The following is a 14598-nucleotide window of genomic DNA, read 5'->3' as shown; positions in this document are numbered from 1 at the left end:
CAGAAAATGGAGCCCGCTTGCCCGCTGAAATCAAACCCACTCAAGCTGTGTTCACCCCTGGAACAAAAGCCTGGCGAGTTGGAGAAGGCCTAAAATAATCATCCGAGTCACCCCAGAAAAGGCGTACATCAAGCGACATCCCGCGCTACTCGTTCCACCCGCTACCCCAGAATGACTTCCAAAAACACCTCACAGTCATTAAACCACTCTTCGTCCTCCTCCTCACCCCCGAACCAGAGATTGCAGAGCATCACCGGCCACATGTCTTCCTTCACATCCACCAGTTTCCCAGCAGAGGCTGTGCCTCAAGCTCCAGAGGACCCCCTCTTCGGGTTGATGGCAGCTTACAGAGCTGACACCTTCGACAAGAAAGTTGATCTTGGAATTGGCGCCTATAGAGACGACGATGCTAAGCCATGGGTTCTACCAGTTGTCAAGAAGGCAAGTCATTAATTACTCTGCAAAATTCCTAGAGCTTCACTAACTGTTTGTTCAAGGCAGATGAGCTCCTCCGAAATGACCCCGCCTTGAATCACGAATACCTTCCCATTGCTGGTCTTGCAACCTTCACAACTGCCGCTGCAAAGCTTATTCTGGGCTCCAACTCTCCAGCTCTCGCAGATAAGCGCACTTGCTCCGTACAAACCATTTCTGGCACAGGAGCTGTCCATCTTGGAGCTCTCTTCCTCAAACGCTTCTACCCAGGCAACCCCACCGTCTACTTCAGCAATCCCACCTGGGCCAACCACAATCAGATCTTCTCCAATGTCGCCCTTCCAATCGCAACTTACCCCTACTTCTCGAAAGAAACCAAAGGTCTCGACTTTTCTGGCATGAAAAAGGCGATTGGTGACGCTCCAAATAACAGCATCATTCTCCTCCACGCCTGTGCACACAACCCCACCGGTGTAGACCCTACAAAAGAGCAATGGAAAGAATTGGCAGTCCTATTGAAGGAGAAGTCGCACTTCCCATTCTTCGATTGCGCATACCAAGGTTTCGCATCCGGTGATCTGGCAAAGGATGCCTGGGCTGTCCACCACTTCATTGAGCAAGGCTTCGAGCTCTGTATTGCACAATCCTTCGCCAAGAACTTCGGATTGTATGGTGAGCGTGCGGGATGCTTCCACTTCGTCACTGGACCAGGAGCAGACGCACAAAAGACAATCGGCAGAATCTCGTCACAGTTAGCTATCCTGCAAAGATCCGAGATCTCAAATCCTCCAGCATATGGCGCGCGAATTGCCAGTCTGGTGCTGAACGATGAGGCGCTGTTCAAAGAGTGGGAAGAGAACTTACGCACAATGGCTGGTAGAATCATTACCATGCGTAAGGCTTTGAGGGAGAAGCTTGAGGAGATGAAGACCCCTGGCACATGGAACCACATCACAGATCAGATCGGCATGTTCTCTTTCACAGGATTGAGCGAGAAGCAGGTCTTGACCTTGAGAGATGTGGCACATGTCTACATGACGAAGAACGGACGTATCAGTATGGCTGGACTGAACACCAAGAATATCGACTACTTTGCGAAAGCTGTTGATAAGGTGGTTCGGGAGACGCAGTAGATTGCCGGGTGTGTATGATTGAAATGAAGTTATGCTTGGGGGTAATGGGGTATGCTTACCTAGGATATCTTCACTCTTTGCTTTGCATGAGACGAAAGACTTTCCTTTTGACCTCGCCGTCGGATGGTGTACATTCATAAACTGTTGTCCAAAACTTTCGTAATAATTGGTTTAGACAAAAGATAAATTCGATATCTCCTAGACCAGCTCTATGTCGAATTTCCAGTGACACTCGTTTGATGAATCTTAGATACAGCCTCAAAATATTATTTTTACCTTTGGTCCACGTCAGACTTTGAGACACTCACATTAGAGAGTTCTCTCTGAGGAAGAGTCAGGAGTAAGCCCCCGTTAACAAGAAATTCAAGTGTCTTGCTCCTGAGGATTCGCAGGTGCCTGATCACCATGACTGTAAAGACAAAATATTGTTATTTCGAGGTGGCTGCGCGAGACTGCCTATGTCAATACGGTGGAAGATTGAAAGAAGGTATCACTTTCTGAAGCATGATTTCCACGATCCCCTCGGTGCAAAAGCCAATTTCCTTTACTCAACCCAACTATCCAACACCAGGATCTAACGACCATCGAGAGTCTACCTAGGGTCTATTCACCCCGCGAGTCCCTGAGACAACTTTGCATGCCTCTTGCACCTTGGCTCAAGTTATGAAAAGTTCAAGAGAACGAAGTCCTGTTCAGAGAAGGATCATGAAGCCATGGAGAATACCCCCCTGCACTATTAGAAGCAAACAAAATTGTTGTAGGTTAAGTCGACTAGTATTGCCCGTATCAGAGGTGACGACAGTAGAGTGGCAGTTGGTTATTGACTATTTATCCTCCGTCGGTGAAGCATAGAAGAAGTTCTCGTTATAGGTGTGGCAAAGTAGTAAATACAATATTCTTAACGAGGGGAATGGTGTTCTTGTCTCAGGATCGCTTGTTCTTGTGCGATTTTAGCCCCACAGGTCCATATTTCCGTGGGATTGCCATTGTACCTCTTCCAGTAGACACTAGGTAGCATGATAAGATTCTGTTCGCATAGTTACAAAGGATGAAAGCATCAGGAGTCGGGGAAATATCTACATGGTCATATTTTTAAAGGCTCTGGCAGGATAAGGCTCTCTGTTTGCAGATCAGGTAATGTAGACCAGCATAGAATTGCTTATTGTTCGAATCGATATTCATCCCAGAGAGCCTCAATTTCAAGGTCGAGTGAGAGTCAGGGTTGCGGTTGGGCGGGGACGAAAAGAGTAGAATTCGTCCACGAACTATCTTCTCGCTTAAGTAGCAAAACATTGTCAGATATCGTAAGTCATGGTCTACACAAGAACACTAAGCCTGCAAAGCACTTGTGTCATCAATCAAATCGATTTTTAGTACCATGGTATTCGAATGTTCTCTTAGAAAATCACCACATTCCACTCCGGACTCTCAGCACACCTCACTCTTACAATTCATCATGACTCTTGGGCTTTCGTGGATTCCGTTCCTCCTCGGTCAGCGCATGATCACTCAAACGCTCTGGCCCTTGGAAAATATCATCAATGACCATTTGCCGTGCTCTGTGAGCTGCTCCCAGTACACCGACCAACCTAGGCACTATCGACGTCCTAAACTTGTGTTTGAAAGCTGGAAGAGCCTCCTCCAGAAGGGCTTTCATCGCAGACATTGAATCGTTCGATGCCTCACCCGTAAGGATGACAGCAAGTATTCGTGAAGGGAGGATGGGCGCGTCCCATTCACGTCTAGCCAACTGACTGCCGAGGAAGTCCTGAATCTTTTCCAGTGTGAAGGGTGGCAGTATATATCTATTGTCTTCCGTTTCATCCACCTGAACGCATGTTAGCAGATTAGTCGGGGGGTACTGAACCGCGTAGATTCAGGATCTTCACTCACAACTTCTCCTTCAATCCAATCCCTCTCGCCACTCTGAGCATACAGCTTCTTGCCGACTGCAGCAAACCCGAGGGAAAGGTATGCCTTCCCATAATCAACAACAAAGACATAATTCTCCTCCTCATCGAGGTTACAACCGGGCGCGAGGCCTGCAGCTGCACAAGTGTCGAGATCGTAAGCCAGCCGTGCACTGTTGAAGTGTGTGATCACTTGGCCAGTTCGATGGATGTATCCCGCCCGCGAAGCTGTTTCCACCATGTTCGTGAAGGATGAGATGTCGTAAAAATGTTGGGGAACTGAGAAAGCGCTGATGTTCAGCCGATCGGGACTTTGTCCGAGGGTAGATGCTGTTGCGGTGACGATCGATTCGAGGGTTTCGTTGAACATGGCCATGTTTTCCAGGTCAAAGTAACCACTGGATAGATAAGCATACCGAAAAAGGACTGTTTATTAAAACGGATTTAGAGGTAGGAGTAGATGGCAGGGCTGAAAGAGTAAGTGGTATCAATTACACGTGGTTTCGAGGGTCCTCCATAGTTGCGAGAAAGTATTCCTGCCATTTGAAACTGCTTTGGATACTGGTAACGATGTGTATCTGAGAGTTTGAGTCATAGTAGGCCGAAGATCTAAATTCATCGTTAACGGTCAGGCTCATGTTCAGAAGTGTATGGCACGGATTTAGGAGTAGAGTTGAGTAACCGTACAGCTCAGTATGGCCGAAATGAATGCCGATGGTATAGTTGATGGTAGCTGCCTCACTGGTATGAGCCATTGCGAAGATCTTCAAAAGACCCAGAGAACGCACAACTGGGGCACCATAAAACCGGATCCGCATACTGTTGCTGTCGTTGTTGCGTCTGTTGTTCTTGCTGTCTGGATAACTGGGGCACATGTTTAGCAAGACTTTTAGGAGGCGTCGAGAGAGAACTTTCGTACTGGAGAATTGGGAACCGATCGAAGCCAAATGAGTATATTAAGGATAGATTTCCGCTGTTCAGCGTTGTGTGTCAGCGTTGTTTATGTCCCTTGGCCTTGTAGCCGAGAAGCCTCCGGGACCAAAGTACCAAATAACAAACAAAGAATTAATTGTGCCTATTGTTTGAACCTGTTCATAGGAACCTTTAAGGTTGGATGCTAAGCGCTGGCATGGAGAGCGCGCCAATACATACCGCCCTGACCAGAACCAACAAAAGGTTTACTGAGCAACTTCAGCTTTGGGGGCGGCCCGGGACCAACATATCGAGAAGTCGCAAGTCTGGAAGCTTGTTTGTATGAAAATTAGGCCTAGTAAGAATAGGAAAGGACCGATCATCAGTCTTCCACTTTCAGTGGAAGCTTTAGTCCATCCTTTCACCAAGCCGTATGCCCTCCATCAACCCTCAAATCCGCTCCTGTCATGAAACTGCTCCCATCACCCAGCAGAAACAGAATCGGTGCGCGATACTCTTCGGGATGAGATATGCGACTGAGCATGTTTCCATCCAGCCAGATCTTTTTCACTTCTGGATTTGCAAGTGCCACTTCTGTCAGTGGTGTTTGGATATATCCGGGACTGATGGAGTTGACACGGATTGGTGGACGATTAGATGAATTGGTGCCCCATTCTGAGGCAAGCGAACGAGCGAGTTGTTGAACAGCTGCTTTGGAGCTGTTATAGGCGGAGGTATGGACTCCCTGTGATTTTGCATAAGAAAGTATAAATATCAAAATCTGCTGTTACTTTTTTATATTGTTTTTCTACATAGGTCCAGAAGCGAGACATAGGTAGAAGACAACGAACCTTATTGGCAACACTCCCACTCATACTCGCAATCAAAACAACACTGCCTCCGAACCCCTGTCTCAATATGACCTTGGCAGCAGCTTGAACTACCAAGAATGTTCCCATCACATTGACATCTAGCAGTCGTCTGAAGTCATCGGGTGTATAGTCCACTGCATCAACCTCGCCAGAAATGCCTGCCGCAGTGACCACCCCTCGAAGAGGAGAGCGGAGCGAGTTTACAGCAATTTCGAAAATGGAAGATACGTCAGTAGCCGATGAGACATTGACTGAATAGTAAGAGAACTGTGTTGATGTTCTGGATGCCAGGTTATAGAAACGGTCTGTCATGTGATTAGCTCCTTGTCGATAGGAAAGGAGTAAATGGAGAGTACCAAGATCAGGAGGATCTTTGGGTAGGTCAAGACAGATTACATCTCCGCCTGATTCGAGGATCGAGTAGATCACTTGCGAGCCGACTGCTCCTATACCTCCTGTAACTGGTGACTGTTGAGCAAGTGATGTCTGTGGGGTACCCCGCATTTGATTGCCAACACTTACCTAGAATTGTACGATCTTTCATACTGAACAGCTCTTGAGTTGGGATCTGGTATGGTGTGGAATCCATTGTTATGGTAGGGTGGAGGTATGTTCTTATCAGTATTCAAGGGTGGCCGTACGTACTACTTTATGTAGGGACGATGGTGGTTCAATGCGGACCGGACTGTTAATAGGTCATAGTTTGAGAGTGCATCACAAAGTACGCCATGACATGTCTTAGACTCCTCGTTTTAAAGAACAAGCCATATAAAAGGAGCGAATGCAATTCAGGGACCTGATTTGTCATTTCACAGGTTCGATTGTATTTTTAATTTGAGCGTCTCCGTACTGTCCCTGTACCTACCTCTACCTCCCTTGAACATTTCAACTCTGACTACTTATTCGACCCTAGTGAATGGAGTATTATAGACCTCGTACGCATCGGGATATTTAACAACGAGTTTCTCCATTTCATTCGTGACGAGTGAAGTCAGCAAAGTAGTCCTGCGTCCAAACCTTCGTTTCGTACCCCGTTCAAACTTTTGACATATGAAAACCAACAGCTGCTTGTGCAATAAATCTCCTACTCCATATGAGTCGGCAAAGTTGTGCTCATTCTATTTTCTTACACAGCATAGAGCGCAGTCCCGTCATCTTAGACCTCTGAGGGGAAGGAATTAGGAATATATGAGTGGTAAGTATTGAATTAAACCTGTTTCGTTCCTGCCACACGTTGCCAAACTCGTCTAATACCTACTAACAAGCTGGAATTAGAGAGTGTATAAGTCTCAGATTATTTATGTGTCTAGACATGAGCGGAATCAAAGACCAATGGATGTCCAGTCTGTGTATCGGCATTGCCAGCCCAGAGATCTCCATAAACGAGGCAAGGCTTGATAGAACTACCGTTCGTTTCCATGCGTTGAAGTAGACGTGGAATGACCTTCTCCAACGCATTCTTCAGCACGTCCATACCTTTTCAGGGGCCGCCTCGCTCTATATTGAGATCCACAACACTCTTCAATCCACTGGCAAAGGACTATTCGCAGGTTGCAGTATATTTGTTTCTTGGGCAACATTTCCAGTGTATGTCACAATATGATGTCCGAATCTACCTTTGGGGATTCCCCTTTGGTGTACAATTCTGCCAACTTCGCAAAGAAATCAGCAGGTTCAAGGAGATCATGAGACAGGTGGTAGAATTTGCAGATGTAGTAATGAGAGATGGGAAAGCCCGTGAAGGATCCCTATGGGATGGGGTTTGGGCTAAAATCGCCTACTGCTTCGTGAATAGACAACGTGGATTCAAATTTGTCGTGTTGTGCCTTTTCCTCATGCTCATCGAGAGAAACCTATGATATTGTCAACATCTCATATCCCTGTTTTTCGAGGTCGTGTCCGTTGGCTGTAATCGGCCTTACCTTTGTGAAATAGTTTTCTTTCTCGCTATCATCATTTATCACTACGAGGTAATTTTTAGCAGACACAGACTGCACTTTCTACAGAGAGGTACTATGTGTAAAACAGGCGTTTTCTAATTGCTTTCTGTCTGTAATTTAGACAATTGTCTGCTTTTATTTTCAAGCTAGATTCTCTGATTTTCATTAAATTTTCCCTGGTTTTGAAGGGTTCCCCCTGACTCGAGTTAATATTCAGACTCTGTCTGCCGTTCTTAGCGATTTCCTTTCAGATCGCTACTTCTTTCTCTCCCTCCTTCTTTCTCTCTCTTCAAGAAAATGTCCTCCAACAAATGATTCGGCTCGGGTAGTACTTACCTTTCTCAAGCGTCATCTTGTACGTCTATGGACAACTGTACGAGCAAGAGACATACGGTTCCTCAATGTTATCATTTTCGAGTGTCAAGCTTGAGTAAGACGTTTTCTCTCCAACTCAAGACAGACCGATACCGTCGCTTGGAGGAGCCGAAGATATGCACTCGCTAGCCTCTCTTGCATAGTAGTAGCCTTTGTGGTTGACAAAACCAGTTTCTGTGACTTCTGACCAAAGACTTCTGTGGCAGCTGCATTTCCGATCTTGCTTGTTTTCCGTTCAAAGTATGGCTTAAGAGTCTTGGTAGATGTAGGTTGAAAGCAAAGCCCCATGCCTGTGAACAATTAGATGTTGCAACGAATTCGCATGTCATGGGGTTCGTGCAGCCCAACAAGTTTCAGCCGTCGCAATACTAAAGTAAGTAGTATCCGAAGGAACGGACGGGTTCATCGGTCAGAACAGTGGAAGGTGTATAAAACGGAGCTTTACGAGGCCGCACTAAACTGCCGGCCAAAGGCTAGCACGCACTCGCGCAGTCTCATGAATTGGACTGGACAGCTCGGTCGTCCTAGAATTTAATCTGTTCCCAAGCTCTGCTCTCTTCCCCTCAGACCTGTCTTCCAGCAAGAAGGCAACAACCAACCGCGCTAATTAATTGTGCTACGAACGAACGCAAAATCCAGAGGAACGGGCGGACAGACGTCGATAAATACCACTACATCATATCATCTCTCCCCCCTTCCCCCCACCCCCGGAGTTTGGCAGAAATGACTCCAGATTACACCAGCACCTCCCGGGCGCAGAGCCACGATGAGAAAGCCACCTGCGATATAACTGAGGGGGAAAGACAGAGTGAAACGCTCTGTAACGCAGAGACTTCCACACGAAAGTGGAAGAGAGTACATAGGAAGAGGTACAAGCAGCAGAGCCACGAGGGAAAAGCCAGTATAAGTGAGGGAGAGAATCAAAGCGAAACCACCCTCCAAAGTGAACAGGCATCAATAGAACAAACAACCCCTAGAAAAAGGTTCAAAAAGAGGTATAAGAAGGTGAAACCTAAGATGAACTTCATTGCGACGCAAACAGAGTATTATGGGTCTCTTCATGCTCACTGCCACGAATGCAAAAAACAAGAACCAAAGCCAGTAATGGATGGTGATATTCTTGTCCAGCCTAGCGGTTCCAAGAGGAAGCTTATCATGCGAAAAGGCTGTCTTGCACTCGGAACTCCGTAAGTAGCATCTTGTCCTCCTTGTTTCCAAACCTCCTACTTACAAAGTTAATACTAATTTATTCTCCATGAGCAGTTACTGTACTTGCACTGCTGGCGGAGGCGTGGATAGCGAAGGGCGCTGTTTTGAGGTTCATGGGGACCATAGACATCGTCGAGCTCGAAGTCCAGAAATCGGTTTTCATCATTTTCGTAATCCTTCCTTACCACGCACTCCCACACCCTCCGACTGGTGACGGACGGGGTCAAGAATGGGGTTTAAACGTGTGGAATAAGGCCGGTAGGCACCTGTGAGGATCGACAGTACTTATGAAGGAGGAATTCGTGCGTTTAGAATAGTATTATCAGAAGAAAACACTGGTTTGTATCCAGGAGGCAACGTGTAGATGGCGCTATTATCGAAGATTCCCTAGGTGCACCAATTTTAGCCTCACAGGCCGAGACAGATCAACAATGGAAGAACTCACTTCCAAGCTGAGATGCACACCAGGGCAGCTGTGTTTCGCCTCAGGCCTCAGAAGTGTGGTGTGCCTGTGCCATACTCACCAGAGACCTCAAAAACAGCATCTTTTACGTATCAAGCATAGTTCCAGCCCTTACTTTGTATTGTTGAAACTACAAACCTGACAGGATCACTTCGGCAGTGATTGCCAAAATGAGGAAGTGAGAACCTTTGATTTTCTTTAGATGATGATATGATTAATGGGGAGAGTGTGATTTTCTCCAAAATGGATTGTGATTTCCTAAAGCTGCACTTGTAATCTTCAATTCGCTGGAAATTTTGTTCGCGGACCAAACAGGGGGTGAAGAGTAAGAATGGCAAAACTCAAGTCAAATTGGTAGGAGTGATAGAGACGTCGGCAGGCATAAACACAAAGAAGACTATGATATGTTTTTGGTTGAAAGAGCTGGCTAGTCGGGGAAATGTAAACCGAAATTAGATCAATCGGCGAAAAAGTGTGCTGAGTAATGTTACAGCGGCCCCTCAATCAAGTTCTTGATGCCGTCTCCCTTCTTAGTTCTCTCCCAGGCATGAGTTGCCCGCTCGAATGGCTCGACACCAGTGATCAGCTCCTTGACAGAAATTTTCTTTGACTCCAAGAAGTGTAATGCCAAATCATAATCGCCGGCATTGTATCGAAAACATCCTTTCATGTTGATCTCCTTCTCGGATAGCTTCACGATTGGAAATTCGACCTTTGACTTCCCTAAGCCAACTTGAATATAGGTGCCTCCACGCTTTGTCACTGAGATGCCAGCCTCGATACAGCTAGCAACACCAGTAGCTTCGAGCACAACATCTGCTCCTTCGTCAAGCTGGTTCGCGTCTATGATCTTTCTCGCAGTATCCTCGGCCGGATCCTCGACCAAAGGGTGATAAGTGCCAGCATCCGCAAATGTATGCGCAAACTCTAGCCGGGAGTCGTTCACATCCACAGAAATAACCTTGAGGGCTCCCATAGCTTTAGCAACAGCAGCGCAAAGTAGGCCAACAGTCCCAGCACCAAAAACCACAACTGTCTGACCAGCCTTGATATCTGCTTGCCGAGACGCGTGCACTGCAACGGCAAGTGGCTCCACCAAGACACCTTCATCCAGACCCATGAAGTCTGGCAGCTTGTAACAAAAATCTTCCGGCAGCTTGAAGTACTTTGTAAGCGCGCCATGGTTGTCAGGAGGAGCTGCCGCGAACTTAATTTTTAGGCATAGGTTGTATCTGCCTGCTCTGCATGATTTACAACGACGGCAAGGGTGGCCAGGTTCAATTGCCACCTTGTCGCCAATCTTGAGAGAAGTCACAGCTGTACCAATTTCGTGGATAGTTCCTGATGCTTCATGGCCCATGATGAGTGGGTGAGAAGGGTCAACTTTGTTGATTATTCCCCCATGGTTCCAGAAATGCACCTGGAATAGCGTCAGCAATTGTATATTTTCAGTTGGATGAGATACAGACATCACTTCCACAAACACCAACATAGGCAATTCGAATGACGACTTCATGTTGGTCTTCAATGGTTGGATATGGAGCCTCTTCGATCTTTGCTACTCCTGGGCTGTAGAGAAAGCAGGAGGGGTTCTTGAGCGAGCTTGTCATGATAGAATATGTGTTCTGGGTCAGGAAATTCAGTCAATAGATATTAAGTGAAGATGAGTAATAATTTTTATTGATGAGAGATACTTGGTCAGCTTTGTAGCCCAAGTGTGAATGTTCAAAAGTTCTGGTCGATGTCACTCTTCCCGCCTGAGATCCTTGGCTGTGCCTGGAATGCCTAAGAAGGGCGTCTCAGCAGTTAAGTGACGTGGATCATCATTCGTCGATCTCTGATTTCAGATCGCTTTCTCATTGCTTTGCTGACCAGGGCAATGAATCCGAGAAAGTGCATGCAAGGAGATGGATGAATGCGAGGGAGAGGGGCAGTGGCGGCATTTAAGGCACATACTCCGTAGCGTAGTATTGTCTTCAGCGCCTTCCAATCCCTGAAATGACTCTGCGCTAGCGGGCCATGTCTTCCCGACAAGACGACTTCCCTTCCTCCTACATACACCACATCTTGATATCGAACATCAATCCTCGGCATCGAGTTTGTATGTCTGCATATGACCACGCCTTTCAAGTGTCATTGAAGGTGATTACCTGGAAGCCGAATGATTCAGACAATCACTGGCAGACGATGTTGAGGTATGGCGATTTTAATCTGACCAACGGACCACCACGAATCTACACATGTAAGAGTTCCGGCTACAACGGGGTCTTGTCAATGCGGTCATTAGTCTCAATCTGGTGCTCTTCTCTTCTGAATTCCTTAGAAGATATCCACGCCCGAAAATGTGATCACTGCAGAGGCCCACATGTTTGTGTGAAACAACTAGCGGAATTCTGAAAATTTTAACGCAGCATCAGGACTCATGAAGCCTCAACATCGAGACCTTGATTGGTTTTGACCTAGTAGTGGTACTAGACCAGACTTACTCACTATTAAGCGTCCTCCGCTTTACAGGGTATTGATTCCCAATAGTTCAGGTGAAGAGGCCACCAGCTCAACTGAGATGCTCATGAGACTCTGTTCCAGTCGCGAATACTCGTTCTTATAACCATCACACTTTTCACATTGTCTTTGGGGTTATAAGCTACGTCTGCCACTCTCAGACTACGTTCCCCCGGAAACCTTCTCAGCATGTCCCTTCTTAATCCCTAGCAGCTCCGCCTCCGAATCAACAATGAACGGAATCTCATCCTCCAAGCTTCTTCCCTTGGGCTTCCAACCTAAGTACTTCCTTGCCCTCTTCGCAAAACCCTTCGAATTCAAGCCCCAAGACAATGCCTCGAACCCAGCAACCTCTTTCGCTTCGTCCGGACTCATAGTCTTCGTGCTCTTCTCTTTGATATACCCCTTCTCAAAACCCGATTCTCCAACTAATTTAGAGACTTCTCCCCAGACGTGATGGCCATTCTCTGCTAGGAAATATCCTTCTTTGCCCCAGAGTTTGCTGTCCAGATCTGGTTTATTCTCAACCGCAGCCTCGGTTAGTAAAACGAACAGGTCACTGAGATCGTGGACATTCAGGTTGTCCCATTCGGTGAGACCCTTGCCGAGTTGTGGCGCTTGGCCTTGCTCCAGGGTCGTCTTGACGAGGTTGTAGACCTGTCTGCTTCGCTGGTTTCCAGGACCGCGACCAGGGCCGTAGATAGTTGGTGGGCATATGATGGCAGTCTTGACGATATCAGATGATGCATCCAGGACAATCTTGTCGACCGCTCGATGGAATGCAGAGTCAGGAAGAGATGTTAGATCCGAGACTCTGTCAAGATCATCGTATGGCTGCTGCGAAGGTGCTTCGCCGTAAGTCTCAGTCTCCATATCTTTCCAGCAGAGAATCCCGGTGCCAGAGAGATGCAGCCAGAATCCGGGCTTTCCTTTACTGTGGCCGGCGGCGATTCCCTTGGCGATGGCTTTGGATGCTCCCACATGATCGGATGAATCGGCGGTATCTATTTTCTTTTCTTAGTCTCGACTTTCAGTGGGAAAAGGTGCTGGAGCTACTCACGAATGACAATATCTGCTCTGGAACTCTCTTCTTCAAGGAGTGAGGAGTCGTCTAAGGTGCCGTAGACAAGACGCACACGAGGGAAGACGGATGCAACTTGCGCGCCTTTGTCGGAATCTCGGACGAGTGCTGTGTATTCATATTCTGGATGTGCTTTTTCGAGGGCGTAGAAGGCATCTCCTCCAACGTATCCAGTGGTGCCAGTACTACATTCAACATTAGTGATGTGTCCATATACCATTTGCCTCATAGACTTGCATGAAGATCTTCGTCATTTTGAGATTTGAAAGTTTCGTGTTATAGCGTTATTTGTTCAAGTAGAATGGACGTCAAGAGTCTCAAGTACTGTGCAGCGGATAAAGATTGATGAGTTTGTGCGGGGCAGCAATGACGATATCGCCATTTAGTACCGTCCCGTCGGAAGGAAGCAGAGAACGATTTTTGGATGGATTGTACGTTGAATTTCATCGTAACTGACGAGTGTAATCTTCGTGAAAAATGTCTCTGTTCTAGATTTCTTAATTGAGCTGAAAGGATCGCCAATGTATTGCCCAGCCCCAAGTATTTGAAGCAAATGTGATGATAAAGCCACTTTGGGGCAGCCGAGACACCTTTGCTGGTACACAGTTTCCTTAGAAGTACACCCATAGATATGTAGTAATTGCCATTCGGTGATATTGTTTTTTTGTAAATATCGTCGTACTTGGGCCTCAGCTTAGTAGGCTACTTGACCACCAAATCCTGCTCCGGCTATTCTCCCCAGTCTCCCTCGCTTCGGAAGCGAAATGACTGGGAATTTTATGTCAAAAAACAACAATTCAGTCTGACTTGAGCAACGTACGATTAAGCGCAATACAGCCTCTCCCAAAGACAAACAAGGTCTTTGCAAAGTCTGCTGCCACAATATAGAAAGGTAGAACTCGGTTCGCCACCAATCTGATTCCTCGCTTCTCATGGCTGTTCATAGCCCAGCTGTTCAACACTTTGATCCTGGAAGTGCTTCTACAAATACCACATTGACCCGTTCAGGAAGTCCTCTCAGCTAGATTAAATCAGTCAAACATTCAAAGATCTGCCTTCAAGAGCCTGCCAGTGAGACCCGCCTTCTCGAAGATTCTTCCACAGTTTTGGTGAAAAATTGCCTGATTAACTGTCCATCCCATCCTTTTAGTTGGCTCCACATACTTTATATCAATAACGACCCTCTCCAGAGCAGAGTTCACGTCCCATACGTGTATTAGATATTCTATGGTGATTAACCAGTCTCCAGCATAGACCCATTGCGCGTAATCTAACTCGATATCGAACGTTACGAATCTCATCCGTCGTAGGGTCACATCGCTGATGAGCTCTTGAATTTTTGTTCGTCCAAGGTGGAGATAGCATATCAGTGCAGAGTTGATCGAAAAGGGCGTTTGGTATAGAATAGAGAGCGCTTCATAGCTTGTTTGTCGGTTGACGAGGAGGAAAGGCAGAGCGCTCAGCCGGGCGAAGTGTGTCTCGGAAACAATGCTCTGCATATGAACTTAGCATCGAAGTCTGGTAGAGAAAGTTTAGACCTAGAAGCAAGAGGAGGGGAATGAATCCCAAGGTCCAATACAACAGGGCTTTCCAGCCAGAAAGAATATACTCTGCATACCCATGCCAATGGATCCTGGCATCCCTTTCCACGACAGTTCTGCTCCATGTTTTCACAACATGTCTTTGCTGAGAAGGTCGGCCAAGAGACTGCGTACTGGTAGATTTTATTTCGGAGCTCCGCTGGAAGAGCGAGAAACCGCGATATG

At 46.8% G+C, this 14598-nt stretch overlaps 5 protein-coding genes across 5 annotated transcripts; 1 reads left to right on the top strand and 4 right to left on the bottom strand.

Annotated features, from left to right (window-relative positions):
* Positions 1-171: 171 nt before the first annotated feature.
* On the top strand, positions 172-1568 carry AAT2 (Aspartate aminotransferase, cytoplasmic; the record flags this gene model as incomplete). Its single annotated transcript, XM_058504825.1, has 2 exons — positions 172-441; positions 498-1568. The coding sequence occupies 2 exons, from the start codon at positions 172-174 to the stop codon at positions 1566-1568; spliced, it is 1341 nt and encodes a 446-aa protein (XP_058359381.1).
* Positions 1569-3012: 1444 nt separating this feature from the next.
* On the bottom strand, positions 3013-4353 carry ONS95_011222 (uncharacterized protein; the record flags this gene model as incomplete). Its single annotated transcript, XM_058504824.1, has 4 exons — positions 3013-3396; positions 3462-3876; positions 3974-4087; positions 4166-4353. The coding sequence occupies 4 exons, from the start codon at positions 4351-4353 to the stop codon at positions 3013-3015; spliced, it is 1101 nt and encodes a 366-aa protein (XP_058359380.1).
* Positions 4354-4811: 458 nt separating this feature from the next.
* ONS95_011221 (uncharacterized protein) lies at positions 4812-5851 on the bottom strand (the record flags this gene model as incomplete). Its single annotated transcript, XM_058504823.1, has 4 exons — positions 4812-5135; positions 5242-5567; positions 5619-5723; positions 5785-5851. 4 exons carry the CDS (start codon positions 5849-5851, stop codon positions 4812-4814), a joined length of 822 nt encoding a protein of 273 aa, XP_058359379.1.
* A 3885-nt stretch (positions 5852-9736) lies between these two features.
* ONS95_011220 (uncharacterized protein) lies at positions 9737-10859 on the bottom strand (the record flags this gene model as incomplete). The annotated part of the gene is made up of 2 exons (XM_058504822.1): positions 9737-10669; positions 10719-10859. 2 exons carry the CDS (start codon positions 10857-10859, stop codon positions 9737-9739), a joined length of 1074 nt encoding a protein of 357 aa, XP_058359378.1.
* A 1054-nt stretch (positions 10860-11913) lies between these two features.
* On the bottom strand, positions 11914-13086 carry ONS95_011219 (uncharacterized protein; the record flags this gene model as incomplete). Its single annotated transcript, XM_058504821.1, has 3 exons — positions 11914-12755; positions 12812-13017; positions 13070-13086. The coding sequence occupies 3 exons, from the start codon at positions 13084-13086 to the stop codon at positions 11914-11916; spliced, it is 1065 nt and encodes a 354-aa protein (XP_058359377.1).
* Positions 13087-14598: the final 1512 nt, after the last annotated feature.

The sequence above is a fragment of the Cadophora gregata genome, assembly GCF_030347475.1.
Source record: "Cadophora gregata isolate MNR1 chromosome Unknown scaffold_5, whole genome shotgun sequence".
Lineage (NCBI taxonomy): Eukaryota > Fungi > Ascomycota > Leotiomycetes > Helotiales > Ploettnerulaceae > Cadophora > Cadophora gregata.
This window is presented reverse-complemented; position numbering and strand designations above follow the sequence as displayed.